Source organism: Azolla caroliniana, unplaced genomic scaffold (genome assembly GCF_043228905.1).
Source record: "Azolla caroliniana isolate FFs.n. ecotype wild unplaced genomic scaffold, voAzoCaro1.0.p SCAF_4, whole genome shotgun sequence".
Taxonomy (NCBI): Eukaryota; Viridiplantae; Streptophyta; class Polypodiopsida; order Salviniales; family Salviniaceae; genus Azolla; species Azolla caroliniana.
Window position 1 is genome coordinate 24514378 of NW_028230439.1, and position 27246 is coordinate 24541623.

General features: G+C 36.6%; 2 protein-coding genes across 2 annotated transcripts; both read right to left on the reverse strand.

Moving 5' to 3' along the window:
• Positions 1-17051: 17051 nt before the first annotated feature.
• LOC147865573 (glutamyl-tRNA (Gln) amidotransferase subunit C) lies at positions 17052-18103 on the reverse strand. Its single transcript, XM_087318416.1, has 2 exons — positions 17910-18103; positions 17052-17732 (listed from the first exon to the last, which is right to left on the reverse strand). The coding sequence occupies exons 1-2, from the start codon at positions 18004-18006 to the stop codon at positions 17227-17229; spliced, it is 603 nt and encodes a 200-aa protein (XP_087174542.1). The 5' UTR covers positions 18007-18103; the 3' UTR covers positions 17052-17226.
• A 2204-nt stretch (positions 18104-20307) lies between these two features.
• LOC147865574 (zinc metalloproteinase aureolysin) lies at positions 20308-22873 on the reverse strand. Its single transcript, XM_087318417.1, has 4 exons — positions 22768-22873; positions 22562-22637; positions 21307-21377; positions 20308-20691 (listed from the first exon to the last, which is right to left on the reverse strand). The coding sequence occupies exons 3-4, from the start codon at positions 21354-21356 to the stop codon at positions 20526-20528; spliced, it is 216 nt and encodes a 71-aa protein (XP_087174543.1). The 5' UTR covers positions 21357-21377; positions 22562-22637; positions 22768-22873; the 3' UTR covers positions 20308-20525.
• Positions 22874-27246: the final 4373 nt, after the last annotated feature.

Genomic DNA, 27246 nt, shown 5'->3' on the forward strand with positions numbered 1-27246 from the left:
CATGCTCGTGAACAACCCAATCAATGGAAGAAGGTAGCTTGTTGACATTATGCAATGACAATTACATTCATATGATACATATCTTTAATCGCAAACCGCAAAGCCTATTCGATATGTCCAAGAGTGCCACAAATATAAATGGTGGTGGTTGTTTTCTTTTCCCCTCTTTCTCATACTCTCTTTCTCTCTAAGATTCACATCCCACAATGCACATTGTGCATTCAAGCATTTACGAGCTTACTACGATGGAATACCTTTTGAAACACAACCTCTTTCTCATTCTTAGATTGATGTGTGATACAACTAGATTCCTTTCATTAATATAAAATTGCATCGCTATTACAATCAACATTTCTCTTCTTCCTTTAAGAAAATCAAAGTGTTATCTTCTCCATCCTTATGGCTTTCAATGGATTGTGTATGCCTTTAATGATGACAATGGGTCTATATTCTCTAACTAGATTTGGCCATAAAAGAACAAAGAATTATGAGTTCCCATTTATTGTTGGGCCTTCTACACAAGGAAGGCTATGTATCCATGGTGTTGTGCAAACATAAATATAGTAAAAGAGCGTACAACATGCTAGGTTGTCACATGAATGTGTACTTATATTGGGGAAAATTAGTGAAAGGTATTGGAGAAAGGTATATTCTAGGATCTCATGTTGGCTGAACGGACGATACAACTCGATTGAAAGGAACTCGAATGAAGTAGAAAGGGCTCGGTCAAAGTTTTTGCTGAAATGGGGTCGTTCTCCTATGATGGTAAAATCATCGTCAGGGCCTAAATGGAACTACCAAGCACCGAGATGGCTGTTTCCACCTACGACTTCCATTAGTGGACAAGAGATGTAAATATGTGGTTACCATGTAAAAAGAGTTAGCGGGATACTTTTGTTGTAAATATCAGGGTGGGGATTATGCTTAGTATTGTGTGGACTAGTGTGAGTTTTGCTGATTATGGTTGAACTTTGATGTACTTTGTTTGCTAACTAATGGGAAGTAGTGTTTTTTTTTGGAAAAAATAAGAAGCAATCAAATAGGAATGAATAGTTGCCCATTCTAGAGGTGACCTATGATAGTTCTAAAAACACTACAATACGTTATAGTCCATTCATGTTGATGTCTAGAGTTTTTTGCATGTACTTAGTTAATCACTTTCTATAGCTAGGCTCCAAAAAATTTCAAGGGTGATACATGATCAAAGGCAAAAATCTTGTGAAGTGAGATATTGAGTCATTAAGTGGTTTTGAATGCTTGTACTCGAGGCATCACAACATGTATGACAACGTCACAATTAGTTGTGGAACTTGGCTCACTTCATGATGTGAAAACCAAATTGAACTATTAAGATGGTTTAACGATGTTGTGTTGCCAATGAAACATGATGTGAAACCACTTCCAAAGCGAGGAAATTATATATTTTTAAATGATATGTTAAAGAATGAAAATACCATTAGGAATATTATTCCAGAATCTATTGATATATATGTATATATATAAAATAAGAATACATATGAGGGAGTTTTGACATATTTTATTTGTAAAATATGTATGCTAAGTATTCTAAAAAAATGTAGAATACTTATCATACATATTTATGCATATTGTATGCTAAGTATTCTACAACAATGATATACATATATATATACTGTTACATATGTTAACTCAATGTGTTGATAAGTGGATAACACTAGTTTGAATCCTACATGAGCTAGAAATAAACTCTTCACTATAAAACAAAAGGGTGCCTCATTTGTGGGATTTTCTAGATTGGAGAGACAAAAGGATTGACGGAGTGAGAAAGAGAGAGATCTTAGTCAGAGTGAAAAGACATGAAAAAAACTTGTAGTGAGACAAGATTCTTGGAGTAGGGAGACCTAATGATAAGAGGAGATATAGGAGTTAAGAGACCGGTGTCGTGATGATTTCCGGCTACGGTGAGAAACTCAAGTAGGACAAATAAAATGGGAATGTGCAACATTGCACATGCACTTGCAAATTTGTATAATGAGAATAAGATAACAAAATGTAAGGGGAAGGGTAACAATCTAAGGTGCTAAAGGTGCACCATGAGGTTCATAGAGGCATAAAGGTGATGTGCACTTTGTAGACTAGAGAAAAGTACATGAAGAATGGGTGTAGGGAGTAGTGGGCATTGAGTGTGAACGTGAGAGAAGAGAGAGTTAAAGGCCCACCGATTTAAGATCAAGGAAAAATATTCCCCATTGAAAGAAGGGGATTTGACCTCTCCTTTTGTAATGTGCCTCACCCCTTACTACTATAAAAGGGAGTGAGGGGTCTCTTGTGAAGGGGGTTGCCTATTTTGAGTGAGGAGGGGCTTCCACTTTTGGGGTTTTCTTTGGGGAGTCGCCATTTTGTTGTTTCGGGGTAGACCATTAGGGTTTTAATGATCCTTATTTCGTTTTAGGGTTTGGGGTTTTAGGATCTCGTTTTTAGGGTTTCATTCTTCTTCTTCTTCTTCTTTACCTATCCGGTTAAGGTTTCTTGTAGCCATTTGGTTTGGCCTATGCGGCCATGGTTGTAATCGTTTGCAGATTCTTAATATAATTTATTTGTGTATCTTGCCTCCATCTATTTCTTGTTCAATGTTAATGTCTTATTCTTTCTCCTCTCCTCTTGAGCGAAGCTCCCATTTCTCCTCTACTCCCTAGTCCAAGACCCCCTGTGGTCCCGCCAAGATCCTACACGTATTCGTGGATTTCCGTGACACCAGATTTAGCAATGAGACAAGAACCTAATGAGAGAGTTCGGGAAAAAATTTGGGCAGTTCCACTACACTTCCATACATGCATGATGCACCCACTTTTTCATGACATAAATCTAGTGAACCCAATGAAGTAATGATAAGGAAAGGTGGCAAATTATCAAGAGTTTGGGGTCTCACAAATCATGATGTTGTTAAAGAAATCTCTTAATGAGCAAGATGACATCAATGTTATGTGAACCACATTAGATAAAATCATAATGACTATTGGTTCATTTTATTGGACAACATCTCCGGATTTTTAGGAATATACAACACTAAGATGACAAAATTCTCTTTTCTTAAAGTTGTTGATCAAGAAGAGGGATGAATTTTATCAAAAGGAGAAGAAGGGGCTAATGACCTCGTTGAGAGTTAGGAAGAGGTCAAAATACAAACATGTTATTAATACACGAGAAAGCAATGAGATGAGGAGGCATGAGGTCCATCTTCTATGAAAACTCTACGGTGAAAAGAACATGCAAAATGACTCAAATTTAATGATTGTGTAGGTGAGGAAGAAATGAAACAAAAGAATGAGAGCACAAGGACAAACAAGTTGAGGTGACTAGTCCTTGCACCTACCTAACAAAAGTGATCTAGAACCATCTTGTAAGAGTATGTGATGCTCGAAGAAGATTAGGGTAGCAAAAACATAGTAGTGAAGACTGAAGATAAGATTGTAAATTATGAGATGATGTCAGATGAACAACATTCTCTTGTTGAGTAAAGAGAATAAGGACAACAAAGAGATCATGGAACTAAGAAAATATCAAAATAAGGAAGGCAAGAATGAAATGTCGATGAAAATGGCCTCCTCGACACCCATTTTTGTAGAAATGCAGTTCACAAAACCTGAACTTGACTATAGGAGTGAGAGACAAGCTGATGGAAGGGGACTACTCGTCTTACCATCTAGAAACATCACCAAGTGATTATAATTAAAAGAAACATGACAAAATATTCTCTCACTCTACAAAAGTAGATGGCAAATTTCTCTTGATGTGTATAAAATGATTAGAGAGAAGCTAGTGTAGGCCATTTAGGACTTTCAAGATGGATAAAATCATAAATATGAAATATTTCAATTCTTAGAATACTCACATGGCGAGAAAAAGTTACATGCACACATATGAAAACTATAATGTTAAATCTATAAGCATGCAAACCCCTCACTACAAAACAAACCTAGTATATTTTTAGAGAAACCATTAGCTTGGTTTTAATGAGATGCCACTTGTGCAAGCTATAATGTTGTGAAATATGTGCATACTTGTGAAATGCGACTGGGACTTATGTCTTTAAAGTCTATTAAAGTCTGATGATTGAGATGGTGTGCATGTGTGTACCCAAAAATTATCCATTCAATGTGCAAGAGCCCTTTGCATTGTTCATGTAAGAGCATATTTGCGGAGGGGTGCACATTAAGAGCTTAGATTATAGCACAACACTTGAGGATGTGTGTGCTCCAAAATATGCGAAAACAACTATTTGTGGGTTTAGAGCACTTAGTGTATATGTTACTTTTAATATTTATTTGTGCACCTATCCTAAGTGCAAATGTGCACGTGGGATAAATTGTTTTGAATTTTAACTTGAGTGTACGTAGGCATCAATGTGTGTGTAAAATTAGGTGAATGTGCATGTGTTTGTATACAAGTCACCATGGGTGTAAGAATGTACATAAATGTGAAATTGTGTAACTTCTTAGTTTATATCTACACATGTATGTGCCCATATTTTATATGTGTGCGTCTCTTTTTTTTAATGTGAAGGAGGGGTGGGTAGTTAAATAATATGTGTGTGAGGGTAGGTTTTGTAATTTGTTCGATTTACATGTATATCAATGGGCTTAGAAAAACTGAAGATTATTATTAACCCTTGGGTCAGGTAGAAGGCCTTGCAAAGACAAGCTTCATGTTGAGGCTTGACATGTAGCCCTCCTTTGTTGTATCCATAGTTGACTATGGAGCACCATGGCACGTAGTAGAATTGCTCAAAGTAGTGTAGTATTGTGCACGTGCTTTGTATGATAGAGCTCCCAAAGTTCCATTGTGCTAAGCTTTGCATGATAAAGCTTTTTGTGTTCTATCGTGGAGAGCTCATACGACATAAATTTTTGATCGTGGTAAGCTAACCGCTATAAGAGCTATCACAATTATGATATGATATAGTTGTCTTTCTAATGTATGAATTCGGGTGATACAAGGTCACATCATAATACATTTGTCACAATTGCACAAGCTTGCTACAAAAACCCAATAGCTCTCAATGGAAGGGCACTAGATTTGTGAGATTTCGAGATGTGGGTTCAAATCTTGCAATGCACAAATTTAATTTAGACTCTTTCTTTTTGCCGAATTCCATTCGTTTCAACTTGATCCAAAGTTGAGAACACTTTTTCCAGTTTAGGGGAAATAGAGAAATAGATCATTTTCTAGTGCTTTCACCTAGGCATAAATTGAGTAATGTGAGGGGGGTGGTTCACTTGAATCCACGCCAAGGAGTGTGTTCAACTATTTCATGATGACATGAATGTGTTCTCTCATTGTGAGCCATGCCAAGTGCTTCTTTCATGTTGGGACTTTGCAGGTGTTGATGGTTCACGTGGCCTACACAAAAGAGCTTCTTTATAAGTTCTACGAGACAATGAACGTTTCCACTTGTGGAGAGCCTTGCCAATAACTTCTTTGACACTAAGCCTAAGGATAGACCAACTCAATGATGACTTTACAAGGGATTTCATCTTGTCCCTTTTGTTGCATCTTCACTTGAGCATAGTTCACCTATGAATTAAAATTTACATATATTTATATACAAATAAATTTGACATTTAATCAATTTTACAATAGCATTATTAAATTGAAATGAGGAAAGTGGTCATAAATATTGTAGATTACAAATAGTTTTCATATTTAAATCAAAATACACAAAAATTTCAATTTGTTTCCATATAGTGAGAATAAATTAAGATAAGAAAGTGTCATTGGGATATCCTTAACTTGACATGTTGAGGTTACGGTTGACAATAATGTTGTGGTAGTTGTGATATTTGGTTTGTCATTAAAGCCTTGGCATTTGAATCACGAAGGGAGCGAATCTGAATATGAGCTATCTTGCTCGTTTTATAGCTTTTCAAAAATCCTTTGTTAGATAAAAAACCCTCTTCGCAACATCCACCATTGACTATTCTTTCAAGCATGTACTTGGAAGTTGTGCTTTGGCAAAATGTACATAAACTTATTTACATCTTTTGCATACGTCCTTATGTTCATTTATGCTACATAGGTTGTCTTTAGTGGTTTTTGAATGCTTATTAACGAATCTTAAAATGGGCTATCTTGCTCGTTAGAGATTTTTAAGAGCTCTCTAGTTAGATAAACATAGTACTCTCTCTTCTTAATATGCACCATTTATTATTTCGAGCATGCATTATGTACTTATTTGTGCACAGGCTCTTGCTTTGGTAAAATGTACATAGTACATTAACTTATTCTCATCCCTCCTGACATACTTCCTTATATCATTTATACATCATAGGTTGGCTTTAGTGGGTTTTGAATGCTCGATCCTTTCATTAACCATGGTTAACTACTACCATTTGAGCTATGCTTCATTATTATGTTTTTTCTTCACGAAAACTATTCAATCAAAAAATTGAGCTTTTGTAAAACATGTTCTCTTCGCCCTTGAAACACCCCACATTAAGACAACAATCATGACTAGCTTGTCCTAGACTATCCTCAACAAGAAAATAAGGTAGGCATGAACCAATTCTTGGTCATACCATCAAATGTATGAGTAAAAGTAGTCATCTATGCTCAATGGATAGATCAAGCCTTAGAAGGGACTCAAACTACAACAAAAAGAGAAAGGAATCGGAGACAATTGTGAGCAAGTAAGGCTTTGCAAGGGTCTCTTAATGAATGATGGGATATCAAAGGGTACAAATTAGAGATAAGCCCAAATGACAAACAAGAACCCATGCTTGCAAAGGACTCTCTTAATGAATGAAGGAATATATCAAAGGGTAAAAAGTTGGGAGACTTGAGCCTAGATGACAACACAAGAACCAAAGTTGCCAACCCACCCAACAACTTAGCCCAACCCTTACGCAAAATTTAACATAATACTAAAGTATGTTAACCTAATTCCTAAGAGGAGCAACAATAAGTGCTTCACCTAGTAAGAAGCTTGGGTTCTAGAACTAGGGGATTAAACTTTCCCAAAAAAGGTAGCAAGTTTTCATGCAAACACAAGAGCCAACACAAAGCAACCACCTCTTCAAGATCATATATGACAACCAAACATCACTACTAGTTCTAAACAAAACAAAGGAAAGGTAAATGTAGTTCTATTGGCCATTAGTCTATCATGAATCGGGTTCACATACTAACTCTATGATAGATAGGATAACCGAAAAGGGACTACGTTTTGTAATGGAGACATATCAACCACATCCTTTCATTACTAGCATAGAATACTATAGAATACCAAAGAGGTTACATTCGATGATGTTCCTATACAAAACACACAACCTAAACAAAACAACACTCAAATGTTGCTAAAGAAACCTAAAAATGGTTGTCGGCCTCCTCTAGCTTTATCAAATCAATGAGCGGCCTATGAAAAACCTTCATTGACATTTCTACCAATTTGACAATGCTCTCTTTCAAGACTTGGGTTGGTCTAGACTCTAGAGTATCCCAAGCCTCAATATTCTCAAGAAAAATTGAAAGGTCTTAACAACATCAGACCTTCTATTTGAGACTATTCCCATGTTAGGTGTGAGCACAATCATGAAAATGACGATGTTGTTAAGGGAATCCCAATCAAGAAAGTACAGACATGATTGAAATACCTCAATATCAAAATAACGTCTCTAGAATTATGGTACCACACCATGAAAATGACAAGAGAGTCTAGTGGGTACCTAAAATGGGCAAATCAAAGCAACCCTCTTAAACCCTCTTAAAACCCACAAGATGAACTAAGTTGAAACGAGCATCTAAATGGGTGAATGTCCATAGAGTGGTAGCGCAAGAATAGTAAAAGTTATTGATGCGAAATCATGCATAAGAAAAGTGCCAGAACAATAGAAGGGCTACACAAAGGCCACATCTAGTTTTGAAACCTCACTTATGGGAGAATTCCTCAAACTCTTAAGGGGAGAACATGGATTGCAACAAGATGAAAAAAGACATTATTATGACCCATCCTTCCAACTTGAGCTATGAAGGATAAAACTTTCGTGCATGCGAAAACTAGTGATGAGTAGTTCACAAAGAAAGCACCAAAACAACTCACAAAAGTTCAAGGGTGGTTCAAGGGAAATACACAAGTTTGTTTTCCAAACTTATATCTAGTGCAACACTAGCAAGAAAACTGGCAATTGACCACGTGGACATCCCATGGTTGGTCAATAAGCTCTCTACAAATATACATATCCCAGAAGTGGTAGCAGGCAAAAGATCACAATAAAACACCTCTATCTATGTTAATAATAAGACATAGAAATCTCTAGATAATGACTTAATTTGCCTCGTCTCACAAGTACTTTCATGTAGAGGTGCCCTCATTAACCAACATCTAAAACAAAGAGTAAAACTAGAATCTATCTACTCAAAAGGAGTCATGATGGCAATACTATTTCGCGCAAAAGGTAACCCTTAGTTTAAGTATTTAAACCTAGATAAAGTAAACACGGTTTTTGCATTGCAAAGTAGAAAGGTAATAAGTAATGTGACAGCCCCAATATCCTCACACCAACAAAAAATTTAGAAAGGTGATACCAAATATGCAAACAAAATCTAGAAACAAACCATGAAAAGACTTGCCAAGCGCCTCCCACTACACTTGCTAGTTTTGTGCCATCTTACCACTACATACCACTAGTTTTGAAAGGACAAAACTAGTGGTGTGTAGCGGGAGGATGGTGAGAAACCAATAAAGTGTAGTGGGGGCTCTTTGTGCGTCATTCATAAAATGGAGAGACATGCTTTGTACTAAATACGTCCATATACTCAAATCTCATTTGATTTCCTTATCAAGTAGACTGTTTGAGCTATACTCTTGTCATAAGTAATACTTCACTTCTTCCACATATCATCCCAGTTTTTACATTCCAACACTGAGAATATTCAAATTATATGTTATGTGCAAGAAAATTGTCAAGATTACCGTGAAGTCAATTTTTGCTCGTAAGAAAAGGCCGTGACAAATACATTGGATGCTAAGCTGTATAAGAATAAAGCACAATATGAAAGGATCAAGTATTAACGAATGAAGGAACTTGATGAATATAAAGTTAGAGGCGTTTTTCAAACATGGAAAAAGTAGAAAAAAAAGAAAAAGAAAAGAAAACGTAGAAAAAGCAAAGCAGAGAAAAAAGCTCATAACTTTTTCATCTCATATCCAAATTTCAAAAGAAAAGATTCATAAGAAAGCTGACAAAGAGAGTTTTCTTTTATTAAAATTTGGGATGACAAAGCAGAAATAGTGATATAATAAAATGTCTCACATAAACTCGAGGATATGTAAAAAGAAAAGAAAAGAAAAAAGCAAGAATAATGCAACTAAAAACCTATAAATAGGAAGGTATTTTTTTATTAAAAAGAAAACACTCACAAATTACATCATAGACCACCAAAAATTCATCAACCCTCACTCTAGCCTTCTCACTAAAGAGGTCATAGTCCCCACCTCATTTTCAACAAAAGTATCTCAACAACTCTTATAACCTAGTAATTTGTACCATATCTATACATATTTACAACACCTGTTCCCTGATGGAAGCCATTGGTGGAAATAACCATCGAGGTGCTTGGTAGTTCCATTCAGGCCCTGATGTTGATTTGCCCACCATAGGAGATCTACCCCATTTCAGCAGGAACTTTGACCGAGCTCTTTCAACTACATCAGATTCCCCCTGAATCGAGTCGTACCGTCCTCGCAGCCAAGATACTAGCTCGAACCAGATATTTAACAACACCTCACCGCTAGGGATATTTTGCTATTGAAAAACAAACTTGCAACACTTGGTCCAAATGTGCCAGACCAATAAACAAGCCACCATCATCCATATCTCTTCAAAAAAAATTGAGTTAGTGCTAGGTCGAACTCCAGCACGTTGAAACACCTTGCCACCTTGCACTAGAAATCCATGACCGTGGGGGTTTAACTGTTCAGCCCAACCTTCCCCTGTTCACTTCAGCCCCTGTACGGATCCCCATACAACTCTCCCATTCACGCCGCATGTTGCCACTATCTTGAGACTTCTACCCTAAATGCTAATAGCCTCTCCGCAATTCCAAAAACAGTGAGGAATTGATTCCAAATGGTGTTCACATATCTTGCAACCAACCTCACCACCACGACACCTGAGCCACTCCCCCACTGGTACCGCTTTATGACTAAGAAGCCACAATCAAAGCGTTATTTTTTCTTGCATATCAAACGCCCATAGGCTCCTCCAAAACGACTTCAACAAGTCATCAGAAATGCCTTTATCCTTCCAACTATTGCGAGTTAGAGTAGCGCCCATTGATTTGGAGCCAATGATTTTCCTTCCTAGCTTAGTACTGTACTCGAAAAACCGTTCTAGTTTGTACGTTCCTGGTTTTTGCCACCACACCTCTAGTGGATCCCAATCAAAATCACATACGGGCTTGTTGTCAACTATCCAAAGCTTACAATCAGTTTCTAGCTTCCCTGGGTCCGAGTTTACTTGCCACTTCTTACCTTCCAACATTGCCACTCGCACTGCCAACCACTGGCCATTGTCTGTCAAAGCACTGAGGTTGCCCCACAAACGATACTCATGAGATGAGCACCTGCCACGGATAATTTGTGCATCACCCTCACCTACAAACCACCCAAACCAAGCCCCCTCTTCTTTATTCAGCCTAGGTAGACCATCAACAACCTTATCTATCAAATGGGTCACCTTTTCCAACCTACCAGTAAACCTAGTACTACCAACCAGACCCTCCCGTCTTTTCCTTTTAAAAACCTACCAATCTCTTACTGAACTAACATTGTACCCTAACATTTGCCCCCATGGCAAGTATTTTTTCTGCCCAAGCATCATATCGTCATCGCTTCTAATCTTGGGGTTTCAAAACAGTGGTTGTCGGATTTGTTCCTCCATCGTTTTTGGCTGCATTAAGACCAACCTCTCTCTTAAACTTGACCAGGCCCTCGTTATGGTGTGGGCCACCCTATATAGGAAGGTATTCTTAGCAATTAGGAAGGGAGGTGGAATTGAATATCTATGAGGAAGAATAAGAAGGCTAGAAGAAGTGAAAAAAGTCTTAGTAGAAGAAAGAGAGAAGAAGGAAAGACTATTATCGATTAGACTTGTCATTGAGATTAACGTAGTTCTTTGGTGGGGTTAATCTTTTTAGAGTCCAAGAAAATTGTATTGTTTTCCTAATAGTATATTGAAGTATTCTTTTCTCTTCTTCTTCTCTTCTTTGTCATTCTTCTATCTCTCCTCATCAATTACTAGTTGGCCAAGTCATGTGTGCAAGAAAATAGTTGTGCAAGTGCATGAAATCAAATGTGTTTTGGATCATATGTTGCTAGAGTTTAGGATGAAGGTAGTTTCTGGTAAATAGTGAAGGTACATTATTCTAGAATACCACTGTTGTACAATGTCCATTCTGCTACAAAATTAATTCAAATTTGGAAGGAAGACACTAAACATTGCATTGGAATAAAATCTCAAGAGCTATTGGTTTTGTGCAAACAATGAATGTTCATTGGAGTCATCTTTTCCATTCTACATGAGTGTATCTAGAACCCAAATGGACTTGTTTCATTTCTAAAAAGGGTATTTATCATGTCAAGGATCTATTGACAAACGATATTTATGGAGGGTGTTGTGTTGCTCTCAAAGAGATATCTGGCATAAATTAAGGATTTGTCCCATGGTTGGGTACCTTTTCCATCACTAGAGAAAATCGGTTTCAAGATTGGAATTTCATTGCTGTCTCCATGAGTTTAAACCTTTACCTATAGATCACTCGACAACCAACAAGGTACATAGGTTGCTTCTAACCACTCCATGATTAAAACTTTATGATAATAATTGAAGTTGGTGGAAAAATAACAAGAATTTGACACACTTCCTTGCCATTAAATGAAAGAATAATCTTATGGTGTTGGTTATCACTTAGGATACATCTTTAACCAAGGCACATTCTCATGATAAGATGCCAATTATGCAAACTTGGTTCAAAATCTATTAACTACTTGCTTTGGAATTCCCTGAACACTGAGCATTTATTGGGGAACCGGGGGGCGGGGGGTTAAGGGAACAAGGCTCTTGTTGTTTCCCATGACTTTATTTCTTTATTTTAGTAAGTATTTCTAGATATTTGGTCTTTCCTACCCAAAGTTGCCTCATAGTACATCTTGGGGAATAATGGATTGTATGGATATCATAAAACCACGTGGTCCTCCATCAACCCATTTTTCATGAATTTTGTTTCTTCAAGCACCTCTCTGCGAGAATCATTGTATATTTGTCTCCAGCTTCATGATATTTCTCGACAATTCTCAAATTTTCTTTCAACACTTGTGCACACAACTTTGTACATTCATTTTGTTTTGTGGATTTTCATCTCGACTTGAGGTTTCCCACCAATACTATAAAGCATAAGAATATATATACCGACATGTCGGTAGTCAATGTTGACTATATGAATGATAACACCCCCGCATTACCTCAACTCTTGTCTTCACTCAATGATCGATGGTTCAACCACGTCTCGTCTTTTTCTTGTTCTTTTGTGGCATCAAAGTCATATAATTGAGAGAACCCAAGTTCGATCCTCGAAATAGAGCAAGACCCAATGCACATATTGCAAACCATCTCCCAAGGATGTTAATTGGACACTCTTCTCCCATACAAGGCTCTAGTTTGAGGACATTTTGGTTTCCTTGCGACACACTCACTATCAATCTAGTCCAATTCCTAGACACATTCTCTCTTACTTGTAGTTTGCACTCTTAATCACAATGTTCATTAATATTAGGAGTCACTTCTCAACTCTAAATATGTAACTATGTGAAAGTCGATATAATCTCCAAACAAGATGAAAATATTTAATCCCTTCTTACCTTTCTCAAAATCTATGAATTGCATGTTATGTGAACAACAAAGTGATATTATTATCCGACATTGCATTTTTTGTATTCTTCTTCAATGCCAGATTGCACTTGTTGCAATTTCATAGTCTTACTAAAAGACGACAATCGTAATTTGTAACTATATATTTGTCAATAGTTTCCTAACAACCATATTAGGTATGGCCTAAATAATTGCATGTCAATTTGTCGCATATTCTTCGGTAACAACAAGATGCTACTTGCCTACGTATGTGCAAGTTAAGGATATTGAAAATATATGATTGGTTAAGCATTCACATTCAAAAGAAAAGACAAAGAGACATCTATGCGTAGGCCAGTTTAAGGACAACGAAAATTTATTGGTCAAGAGGAGCGTGCAAAAGTGAAAAGGAAAGTGTTGGCAATGACATTTCGAAAGTGATGACGAGGACTAGTTGTGTGTGTGTGTGAACAATAAAGTTATTGTAAAGAGAAGACAAGGTTATTATATATAGAAAAAAAAGTAACAATAACCCCGTTCAAATTGTGGACCCTTCCTATGGGTGAACAAGACCCTTTGGGCCCTGGTGCAACAAGGTAAACAAACATGCCACTTTATTTACAATTTAGAAGGACTTTGTGGGAAGATAAATACAAAAGGCCACTATGGATCAACACTATTATATGCCATTTAGGTCATTCTCAAATATTCAAAACTAGCAAATTTATAAGGATATTTTCTTGTTTACCACTTAGCCTCCTTTTATTTCAATATTCTTTAGGACTTTGGCTTCCATAAAATATATTCAAATCTATGAGCCAAGCATCTTGTATCAAAATTAAGAAGGAAGTACTATTACACACACTGGCAGAAAAGAGAGTTGAATTTGCACATGAAATACTCTTCTTATATGCACAATTTGTAAATTACTCATCATTATGAGTGTGCTTGCTATATACCAAGCTCCGAAGGAAAAAATATGTGATATTGGTGAAATAATATTAGTAAATATCCCACAAATTTAGGTAATTTCAACATTCACTTCTAGATTACCAAGTTGTGATTGATTGTATACACATCTTTTTGATAATAGGCAAACTCCCATAATGAAAGTTTCACATTAAGAGGCAATTCTAGATAATTGCCTCTAGGAGCTAAAAAATTGTTTGTTGCACTTCTAGCCCACTATGGACAATTTATGAATATATGGATAGGTGTAAAACACCATGAGAACTTGTATCATGCAATCATAACCAAACTCCAATATCTGCTAGAAAGGAAAGCTTATAATAATAACATTGGCCATGTTAAGAGTCCAAACTTAACATTAAATTTAACAATAATATTGAAGGTATACTTAACCAAATTTTGAACTATGATGCAAGAAACCATCATTTGAAAAGCCCCCCCAGGCATCAAAATTCCACATTCATTAGCTTTACTCTTCAAACTTTGAATTAAAAGTAGATATAAATTTTTGATAATTCTTCCCAATGACCCAATTTCTTTTTCCTTGCCACCCATTCAAAGATGTTGGTTTTTGGATGACAAAATTGCTGAAATGAATTCTAAGTTGAAACACGACGAACTTGTAGTTGAACTTAGAGCCTAGTTTGACAACAAAATAGTACAGTTTATGTTTCATGATAACATGAATTTTGACTTTTGAGTCACTTTATGTGCGGATAGCGGGAACCAAACCCCCGAACACTTGAATCAAATTACTAATCTTATATCATTTAGGTCAAGGATGTGCTAGATTGCTAGGAGAATGCCTTGAAATGAAGTAGAAGTCTACAAACAAGAAATTTATCGCAAATGGGTGAAATCCCAATGGTAGAGAGAATGATACAAGATCTACAAATGCTAATTCTATTAAATTAACACAAAAGAAGGGACCACGGTATAATTTTTAAAAAGTACCTCAAGTTAATAAACTCTTTCAAGTAGAATCTTAAACTTAACACTAGAAAAACTTGAAAACCCAACTCTTGTTTCCCAAAATATCTCACAGTTTTCTTTATTTCTCCAAATGCCTTTGTCAACCTACAAAAATAAAGAACTTTGACTAGTGCATGTACTTGAGGGAAAGGTGATAAAATTTCATAGTGCTCAAATAGCGTTCTTGATTGCCTAAGAGGTTTGACCAAGGCACTTGGTAAAATAATTAAAAATTACGGTTATTTTTGGGTTCTTTTCCCGTGACATTTATCAACAATGATCCATAAATATATGCATAAAAAACTAAGTGTTCACCAAAGTAAATAAGAAATAAAGCGTGATATACTATATAGATCACTTAAATGGAATTAAAGAACATAACTCAATATATAGGCCAACCACATGACAATAAATAGAACATAACATAAGTAGCATAAATGATCATCCTACAGAGTGATGTAACGATAAGTTACACCAACCAGATTATAAAATGGGAAGGAAATGAAATAATTTGAAAGACTTATGATGACACATGGATGAGGCCAAGAGCTCCATCGGACATTCTCAATCATGTGTCCAATGAATCCCTCGGCCTCATCCATGTGAAAAACGCACTGAAAGTGAAAGGGAAGAAGAAGTGGTCATTAGAAAGAGTGTATAAGAGGTATCCCATCATCGGGTTGCACCTATATGAAGAACTTCTATAAAATATGGTATTGTGAAGTTAAGATAATAAGGACAAAGGAGGATGGGATTTGAACTTGGTCTCGTCTAAAGAGTCACTAAGGCTTGTGGCTATGAGACCATGTAAACATTGACAACGTCATACTCTTGTGAGTACTCTTTTAGTAGAACAAGTATAAAATAATTTCGGCCTTGAACTTACGTTTTTGCATAGTCATCATCATTGTGCTCAATTTCCTCCCCCCATTTTGTTGAGTGGTTTTCAAGTCATTGTGTAAAAAGCCTAGTAAAACGTTAAACTATGGATCTTTTTGTTAGGAGATCGTTCCAACCACCTTAAACCATCTTGTAAACTTCTTTATATTGTTATGTTGATTGTCAGAGCTAGTATCCTATACAAGCACCTAACCTCCTCCCTATATTGATTTTGGATGATATCAATGAAATTTGTCAATCTGTTACTCATTCTTCAACATCCCAAGATATTTTCTTCCAAGAAGAAACCATATGACTTCTTCATAATGTCCATTCATCTTCCTTTGCAGGAGTAAATAAATAGCATCCAATGTATCACAGTTGCATGGGACATTGCTCATTTTTCAACCATCTTCTTCATCCCACAATCCTTGAAGTCATGGATTTTCTTGTCTCTGATCAATACTAATAGTAAGCGAAAAGTAACCCTAATCACCTCATACTTGGGAAGAATGCACATCCAATGTTCATCACAAAAGAATCGAGAACAACCCTAGATTGAAACTGTTGATATCATATATGGTAGAGCCTTACATCAGCCTCGTGGTTTTAAGTATTTTTAAACATAAATCTCAAACATTTGCTTTTCTCAGACATTCTAGGGGATTTTTTGATATCTCAAGCTGCTTTGAAACAAATTTCGCTAAGGATATATCCAATAATGTACCCATGTAGCCCAACGTATAAATTTGCTTAGAAAATCACAAAAAATTAACCCCAAACGTTGGACCCAATATATCCAACATTTCATTACCCCATGAGAATTAGCTCACGTAGGGCCCTCACACTTCTTGGAAACACTACAGTGCATTACAGAAAAGTTGTGAGCCCTCATGAAGTATGGAACTCTGATTTGAATTAAGGATTGCATTAACTTACGTATGTATTAGGCAGATATCTATTTTATGAATGCATGCATGCAAGCACAAATATATCCATAAACAAGCACATCCAAAACCTCTAATGTTTCTTCGACGATAAAATTTGAAATACATTGACTTCAAGACTTATTTCAGCAAATGAAAATGAAATTCTTTGCATGAGCAACAACAGAGATGTTCATTCTTCATATTTGTACAACAGCTAGCTATTCATGAAGCAAATCTATGCTAGTGACAGTTAATAGCTCACTACATGGAGGATCCAAGATTGATCTTGTTGAACTTAGTCCATTAACAATATGCTTTTATCAGATCACGACAACATGCTTATATCTTATGGAAGTTTATAGTGATGGATGAGAACAATTTTTTTGGGTCGAGAGATGCATATGCATGATACAACAAAGAAAAGCAAAGAAACTGTGCTACAAACTCCACAAGAAAGGTTCAACAAAGAGACACTGGTCCAATGGAATCGGAGCATTAGAAATCTTATATGCATGCGGTTTCACAAACATATTGCTCAGTAATGAGGAACTTACTTCATAAAACCTCAATTATCTTGGAAGTTGCACATGTGTTGACTACAACGAAGAGTCGTGTGAGTCGAAACCCGCTCCTGATTCTTCGGAGATTTTCTTATCTTTGGGTTCTTTGGCACTTCCAAACTTGTATGTCCCCGTCCGGAGCCGCCTCTGGAGCTTCTTGAACCTCTCGAGATCGATGCCATCCATGGAATCCTCATCATCCGAATCCTCAATGAGATATGTCGGCCTCTCTTGGGCTTTCAAGTTCTGGTATGCTGCTATGAGCAAGTTCAGGTCTGACGCTACTTCAAGGACATTGATGAAACGTCCATCTGACCCCTTCTTCAGTTTTGCTAGGCTTTGCTTGATCCGCTCCTTCCTCGGTCGAGGTCTCATTACATCTTGATCACCATCACCATCACCATCACCATCGCCACTGCCTATTGCATCCTTACCATGTTCATTCACCTCTTCTCTCATCTCCTTCGCGTTTGTGGACACTTCTTCTGAGAGAGTACCAGATTTCCCAGTCGGGCTTGTCGAGCAGTGGAGGTATGGAGAACCTGTTTCAGTCACCATGCAAGTATTCTTTGTAAACCTCCCCCAAAATGGAAAAACGGAAACAACAGAAATGGTTCAAAACGCATGACGAACTCTGGACCATGAAAAGATCTTTGTAATCTCCATATCCATGAAACGATGAGCTGATATAGGGAGAGTGTAAAGGTGTGTGTACTCACAGTTGTGAAGCAGGTTGAGGTTAGGGTTTGTGATGATGGCTCTGCACAAGGCCTTGCCACGGTGCTTCTGGAGAAACAGCCTGCTTAGGATTGCCATGGCTTCTTCATGGGACCATTTCCCATACAAACGTAGCTGATTGTCTGTTTTTCTTCCCAGGAAGGATCTACTATCTCTCGAGTCTCTAGGACTCGGCAACGGTTCCGTTTCGGCTTAACCGGTTTGGGGTTCTCCAAACTTGAACCGAGCCGGTTCCTAAACCCAAACCTGTTAAACCTAACCCGGTTTAGGAACCCTTTAAGCCAAGCCGATTAAGACTTAACCAGTTTGGGAACCGGTTTTCCCCAAATCGGTTTGGCTTGGCTTCAGCCTTCCCAAACCAAGCTCAAACCGATTAAGGAAGCTCAAGACTTAACTTTACCAAACTGAACGTTTAACGGTTCGGTTCAAGCTTGAGCCAACCCATTGCCGATTGCTCTCTCCCATCACCATGGGCATTCCATGTCCCTCTCCACATGACGGTTTGGCTAGATGATTGGACATGCATTTAGTTGGTTGTGGTTTCGCTAGATAGTAGATAGGGACAGTGGGAATCTCGTTAATACATTCATGTGCGTTTGGTGGTCACCTAAGAGCACTTCATCAGGGCCACCATGTCCTATATTGTCATGTATGTTCATTCATTCAAGTGTTTCATTTCAATGGCTACGGTCAATGGTCATCGTGGACATGCATTTGGTTGGTAGTCCTCGATGAGCACTTGTTCGAGGCCATCATGTCCTACCCCGTCTTGCCTGTTCATTCGAGTGTCTCATTTCGATGGCCATGACCAACAGTCATCGCAGACATGCATTCGATGGTGGTCACCAATGAGCACTTGTTTGGGGCTACCCTATTTTGTCCCGTTTGGTTCACTTTGATGGCCATGGATGGTCAAGACCTCCTCCATGCCTCAAGTTGGGCCCCCCGTATGAGAGCGCGTCATCACCTTGGTCACCCTCCTCATCTTGAACATCCCCAACCTCTTATCCATACGAATTTCTTCACCTTGATGAACCCATAATTTCCGGGCATGCCCTTTCTACATTGAAGTTTTGTTTTGATAGTGGCATTGAGTTGTTCATCTTATGGTGTGCCGGGTTTAAAGTAGAACTATGATTTCTTTAACCTTCTTTTCCTTTGGCATGAGATTCATTATTGACACGTTGATCTCTCTCTATCATGGGTTGACTGTGTTTCACAAGACCTACCTATCATGGCTTTCCTCAATACATGGATTCTACATATTGTGCCTTTTCATGTACACCACTCGTTTATGCATAGTGGAGAGCTCTCCCTCCCCCATTTGCAACTTTGGGAGGAGGCTTCTCTTTTGCGACCTCTATAGTCATTCATGTAATGTCCTTCGTTCTTGTGTTCTTGAGTAGATTCTTTCGTAGGAATAAGTTGATTGTCGAAAGAGCATTTAAACAAATGGTGGTTGTGATCACCATCAAAACGAGGAATTTAAGGAACATTATTACTAATCTCTTAAATATCATTGTACTTGCTATGCTGAAATAATCATGAAACAAATGTGACAAGGAAAATCTTAACCAAAAATGATAAGAGATTAAAAGAAAAAAGGTTAACAAATTAAGCAGTTGTGTTTTCTCTACGAAATCGATCTTGTGATTATTCTTTCTTCTTTGTACATAAAATGTCTCGAGTTCAAATACCTCTAGCCTATGCTATACTCCTTACCCTTATCGTTTGTATCTCTTCATTTAGCCAAAATCATCTTCTTGAATTTTCTCCAACTCTATCTATCTATCTCCTTGTCTCAAATTCCCATTCTTCCACTCAAGCATATCACGATCCCAAGTGAGAGCAAAACATCCCAACACTTGTGTTAATCAAGAAGCTTTAAGCTCATACAAGGGACTAGTCCAATTTACAAGGCTAACGATAAAGCTCTTTTGGATATAATTGCATTGGATGGCATAACCCAATTGAGGTTCATTTTATTTTACATTGGAACATTTCAGAACAAGGAAGAGGTTAACTAAACTCAATTCAAAATACATGAGAACCTATTCCATTTATATAATTCTCAAAAGGGATACCGATTAACTGCCTGCATGGATTCCTATATGTGATGTTCCCAATCTGCAGATTTATGGAGCTTTCACTGGATATTTTCATATTTGGAGATCTATGCTCAGATATTAACATTAATGTTAATACGTATATTCCATCTAATTCCTAAGGCTAACAATGGCTAATTATATTGCAGCAATTAACCATGCATAGTTATTTAAACGAAAAGAGGGGACTTGTATTAGGAAAATGAAAATTGACAGCAAATTAATTTCTAAATGCAAATTAATCTAATTTAATTGAGATTTAATTGCAATCCTGTGAAAACTAGAAATAAGTCAAATCAAATGTTGAACCAATATTTCCATTGCATTGGAAGAGATTTACCTTCAATGTTTGGTAACTTTTTATATGGATTTGAACTGCCAACTCAAACAACACTAAACTCTTCAGTATATAAAAAGAATCACTTACATAATGTCTTTATGATTTATCATGTGGGATTAAACAAAGGATGATCATGCAAAATTCCAAAATTGTTAGGTTTGTTGCTTCTGTTTTGCTTTGTATTTCCATGTTTGCACAGCCTCCTCAACGGCATTTTTAGCTCTTGAAATATCTTCATTAGAAAATTTGTGTTCTAGAATTCCCAAAGGACCAGGTTGAAGCACATCAATCACTTTAGCCAAGTCTTGTTCAAATGTTCTAAAAATAATAAAACCAAGAAATAGTTCACAAATGAACATCTCCACACACTTGCACATGAAAAAAACTCCAATATCTAATGAGCCATCTGTTATTTCCACCAATGCCTCTATGTTTTTGTCATTTTCCCAAATGACCATGGTGAACCCCAAAAGAGAAAGAGTGCCATATAATTGCTCAAATCAACATATAATTACTCAAGAGGGGGTTGCCAAGCGCAATTAGGAGTATAATTAAAACTTAGGGCCATTTGGACCTTTGGGAAACAAAGAGAAACCCAAGTTATGTAGGATTTTTTCCAAAACTCAGCTATTATTAACCCTCGTTGAACATTAGACCCATGTTTGAGCATTAGAAATTGCCAAAAGGCAATTAGCCTTCATCTAAATAAGTTGAAATGATTTCTCCAAGTTTCCTAGGCTTTTTTATTCTAAAATACCTCAAAAGTTGGAGTCACCTCTCCAACTTTCGATTTCAAAATTTCAAGGTGATTTTCAAATAAAGTAAGAGCAAATTACATTGATGTAAACTTGGAATTCTATGAACATCAATATGATTACAGACATGTTTTCAAAACCTTGGATTACTGATAAAAAAAATTTAAAAATCACTCACTTAAATGATAATAAACCATTGGATAAAATCTGACGAAGAAACCTTCCCATTGTTCAAACTTGTCACGCTAACTGTTTGATAATGAAAGAAAAGGGCAAAAGCACAAAACACCAGAAAAAAAAAGAAAACTGAATAAATTAGGACTAACAACATTTACTCAAATATAATCAGCAACTTGTCAAGAGAAATCTCTAATAAGAAAATATTTGTAAAAAATGTATATAAGGATGGAGTTACATTCAATTATATTAGCAACTGCGCTTAAATAAACCTTCATGTTTTTATCCTGTTTGGGTCTTTTAACCGGTCCTAATGCAATGCCAATCATTACTAATAGCATATTATCCTAACATTTTTCATGGCCAATCAGAAACCTAGTTTTGTTGGGAGAAAAGTATTTCCATATTTACTAGTTCAGGTAAGCACAAAGATTTAATAATGACAGTTTTTCATTTCATAGACAATACAAAGACATGTTTCTAGCCTTGGTATTTGCAGCAAGCTAAGAATGCAAAGAGCCCGGATGGCTTAGAGAATTAAAGAATTAAGTTGTCCTGTTAAGTTAGTTCTCTCTTTATATGTAAAATGACAAAAACCTCTTTTGTCTTTAGATTGAGGCATTGGAATCAAACCACTGCCATAAACAAGAGAGAAGACTTTGAATTATGTTGAGGAGGTTCATTAGATTTTGGTGGGCACCCCGACATGGGATCACAAAAGCCCCAAAAACACTCTCATTTTTCATGGCCAATCAGAAACGTAGTTTTACTTGAAAAAACATATTCATTGAATTTTAGAATGGAAGTTTCAATTTATAGCCTATACAAAGCTATGTTTCTAGCCTAGGTATTTGCAGCAAGCTAAGAATGCCAAAATCTTGAATAGCATTGAAAATAAGAGGATTAAGTTGTTCCTATTTAGGACTATACTTGAGTAAGTTCTCTCTTTACATTTAGGATTACAAAACCCTCTTTTGTCTCTAGGTTGAGGCATTGGATGCACAAACCACTGCCATAAACAAGAGAAAAGCCTTTGAATTATATTGGGTAGTTCATGATATTTTGATGGCACAAAAGCACCAAAAAACACCATACCATCCTTGTGTAGATTAGAATTGAACATGATGAATTCTTATACTCTATTTTCGAGTGAATATGCATATTGAAGAATAAGATACATGAGCAATAAAAAATTCAGGTATTACACGTCAAACAAAAAACAAATTGTATTTATAGAAAGAAAGAAAGAAACATACGGAATTGGTTGAACACACATACAGACACATCCGAGCTGGCAGAAGAAGAAAATTCTTTCAGATAGATTTCTGCGCTCTGGAAGAAAACAGAGATGTGTTAGTTTTTCTCTGGTTTTCTTGGTAGCGATTGATGTTGCAGGAAAGCGAAAGCTAAAACACAGAGAAAAAGAAAAACACGTAGAGAAATTCATTTCCAAATGGAGCACCTTTTTGTTTTGCTTCCAACCCTGATCTGATCTGATCCGAATCGTGAAGGAGAAGCTCCATCCAGAGGACAAAAAACCATATACATATACAGCAAGAAGAAGAAGAAGAAGAAGAAGAAGAAGAAGAATCATACATTAGGGGCATGTCAGCTAATTTTGTAAACCATTCCCAAGGTTATTTTTTTATCAATTTATAGACCGAATTAAACAAAGTTCAAACATAGCGTAGAACGGAGCTTGGATCCGCAATCATACTATGCCAATGCAGCTCGAGTCGGAGTTTATTTTTCAATGAAGGTGAGGGGACTGAGAAGTTTCACATGCACTCATATGATGGGTGAAGAGAGATCCAAACTTCTATGACATTTGTGAGAGCGAGGCTTGTGAAGGATCAGATTGAAGTTCTGGAACAAGACGTGAAGAAGTAGATTGAAGTTTTAAGAAATCAAGTTGGGTTTTTGACAAGCAAGAATGATAACTAGCAATGAGAAGTTTATTTTTTCGATGAAGATGGGGAGACTAAGAAGTTTCACATGCATACATGATGGGTGGAGAGAGATTCAAACTTCAATGACACTTGTGAGAGGCTCGTGAAGGATCAGGTTGAAGTTCAGGAACAAGACATGAAGAAGTAGATCGAGTTTTTAAGCAATCAAGTTGGGTTGTTGACAAGCAAGAAGGATACCTAGCAATGAGTTCAATGTGTCAATGAAGAATCGCACTCATTTGCGAAAGAGTGGAGCAATATTGGCAAAGGTGAACTACATAGATACAAGGGACATCAATGTCCAATCAAGTTGCCACTATTGCAACATCTATACGTCAAGGATGGCCTCAATGAGAATGTCGTCAAATCAATCATATGAAAGTGAATGTAGAGATTGAAGCTATACTAGATGTGAACAACATGATTGGATCCCAAGACAAAAGTTTGGATGTATCCCAAGTTTGTATGCTAGCAAGAAAACAAGACAAAAGTGAAATTATGTCTTCTTAGTGGGCACACAACATAGAAAAATTGTTTAAGAGAAGGGATTGGTAGCACTAATTTAGCTACACACCCAGAATATACTTGTGATAGGCATTAAAACGAGACTTAGTGATATAATCACATCACATCAATTGCGAGTGCCAATAATACCAAATGGTCATACTACTACACCAAGATAAAACCCAACAAGCAATTGATTGGACACACCCAACCACATTGTATCATCTCCATGCAATTTATGCAAGGAGAGCACCACCCTCCTTTTCATTCGTATTCATGATCTTGAAATCAAGAATGGAGCTTGAAATCTATGCACACTTCCTCAATTTTAGATTGAGAATGAGGAATTTCATACCAACATCTAAAGCATTCCTAACCATGAAAGTTTTTCCTCCTAAGGTGGTAATGTTTTTGCTTATGCAAAAAGAAAATGCATACCCTAATGACCATCGTGAATCCTATTGTACCATGTCCTTAACATTGTATTGTGCAGATGTTGCTCTAATTTAGGATCACAACAAACATGTTATCACATCTGTTGTGTGATATGCTAAGGGGTTCTACATCATGTGGTTGGTTTTCATATCTTTGCTTTGATTTTAATCAAGCTCTTGTTCATTCTATAGAAATCAAGAGAAGTTAGAAGCATCAAATAAGTTTCAACCTATTTCGGTTATGGCATCCAAGTAATTATACAAAAAATATGTGTCTTAGTCACAAATTTGTATGCAAAAGCAAAAAGATGATACCTTTGGTTAATTTTCAAAAATTAAATCAAATAATATTATTCCCATGTTCATCACTATTTACCCTCAAATAATGTATATTAGGAATACATAAATACAACTACGTGCTTTAAGTAACAACTAGAAACTCCAAGCTTTGACGAATAATTCTTGTACTACTCATGGATGTTGCTATTACCTAAATTAAGATTGCAAGGATACTCATATTCCTACGCAAATTTCTCGTGTCATGGGAACAATAACTAAGGCTACTGTATTCATTCATGTAAGGGTTACGGTTAGATATATGCACATGATCCTCACAAAATAGTGCATAATATAAATTGCATTTATACAATGCACAAGAATGTTACGAGAAATTTTGTTCACTTGTAGGAATTCATTTAGGCACATTTATCTAGTCTCTTCAATTGTGAATTCATAAAAATTGATTTTATCATTGATAAAAAACTTACTTGATATGGGACGTTTGTGAGACCTTTTGTTGGCTTACGTATCTATTGCCCCAAATCCATTCCTTCTCTATGGGTCTTAGATCAAAATAACATAAGAGGAAGTAGGAGTAAATCAAAGGTTAGGTATAAAGATTTAGAATGTCATTTTAGTGTTAAAACAAGCCACATAAACAAGAACTATTTCAAGTGGAAGAAAGAAATATCATGCACTAATAGTAACCAAGAAATGATGGGTAACGATGACAAAACAAAGTGAGCCAATGCATCTTCTTCAAATGATTTGTTTATTCTTTATGATGAGAACATGAATTCATCTTGCTTACCATGAAACTAGTTGTTGATTGTGATACATCTTTTCATGGCACATCTAGTAGGGAATGAATTCACATGTTTTACTCCATGTAACTTTGGAGTCTTGGAAATGGAAATGATGGATTATTCAAGGTAGGAGACATTAGAATAATTTGTTTGGAGACCACACAAGAACAAACTTGATCCTCAAGGAGGTAAGGCATGTACTGGATATTTGGTGGCATTTTATCAACACAGATGATGGATATTGGAACACTTTCATGAGGGTTAATGGAAGCTCACAAAGAGCTTTGTCGGTTGTGGTTGATAAGAAGTTTTTTTTCTACTAATTTGTAAATACTAATTGGTAAGAGAGAAAAAGAAAGGAAAGACAACTGAAATGCGTTTGCACCGATAATGGGTGGAAATTATGGACCCTTCCATGTATATTGTTGAGAGTATCAAGCAAGAAAAGACACCCCCCTAAAACTCTACAATTGAATGACTTTGCGAAAAGGATGAATAGAATTGTAGTGTAGAAAGTTAGATACTTGCACTCAAATGCAAAGTTATCCAAATCCTTTCGGACTAAGGCTTCGGATATTGTTTCATATGTTATTATCTCCTACCTTTGCATTGTAGTTGATGTTCCTAAGAGAGTTGGGTATGGTAAGTACTAAGGATGTTTCTTATGGTCATTTACTTGTGTTTGGTTGTTTTGTGCAATTCTCCTATGGTGGTGAGATCATCGCCATGGCCTAAATAGAACTACCAAGCACCCAGATGGCTGTTCCCACCAATGGCTTCCATTAGTGACTAGGAACTGTAAATATGTATAGTTGTGGTACAAGTTAATTACTATGTTAAAAGAGTTGATGGGATACTTTTGTTGTAAATGAGGGGATGGGGAGTCGGGACTATGATCACTTTGGTGAGGTTTGCTGAAATTTGTTGGTCTTTGATGTACTTTGTTTGCTAACTAATGCGAAGTAGTGTTTTCTTTGGAAAAAAATAGAAAGGTGAAAGCTTTAAGTCAGGTGTTAAAAGTCCAAACAATGTGTTCATGAGTTTGGTTATAGTCTATAGATGTTATAAGCCAATGGAAAAGAAGCTTATTAGGAGTAGTGTTGCAGCAATTGTTGAGGATCAAACCATTGAAGATGTGAACAAGGTAAATCGATCAAACACCCCAATTCATTGCAATTGATGATGCTACACATGGACAAGCTTATTAAGAGTATTGATGCAACAATTGTTGAGGATCAAATCATTGAAGATATGAACAAGGTTAATTGATCAAACACCCCAATCCATTGCAACTAATGATGCTACACATGGTGATGCTTCTAAACGAGACGAAGAACATGAGGATGTCGGTGAGCCATGGATTATAGATAAGGTTTGGTGCTAATCATGATGCTCGTCATCACTTTTGCTTTGCTTTTGGTGTTGTACTAGCTTGGTTTAATTAGCTTTTGTAGTTTGTTTCCTCTTTTCACGATTTATCTCACTACAAGATTATATCAAAAATATACCTATAGATTGCTAGTTGCAAGATTTCCTAGCCCTACTATCAAGAATGAGGGTTTTGGTAATAGAGAGTATTAATTGTGTTCCTTCTGGTCCATTCTGATTATCCTCCTCTCCCCAACCTGAAAGAAACAATCAAATAAACAAAACTCTAGCCTTCTAAATGTCTTTGCGGATTCTTGCTTATGTTATTGAATGATGTTGACCAATCATCTTTTAAACCTCCCATGACCACCTGAATGAAGTAAGTCTAGGTTTACATCTAGTTTGAATACCAGCATTGAAGTCTCCCACAATGTTCATGATTTTGGCACCAACAATCCTCGAGGATTACGCAATTGAAGAAATTGACATAATGAACCATGAACATTGGATCAAATACGACCATCATGATCAAAGGATGGGCAGATCTTGTTAAGTCCATAATGTAAATTTGGGTGTGTATAAGTCCATATTCTGGCTCCAC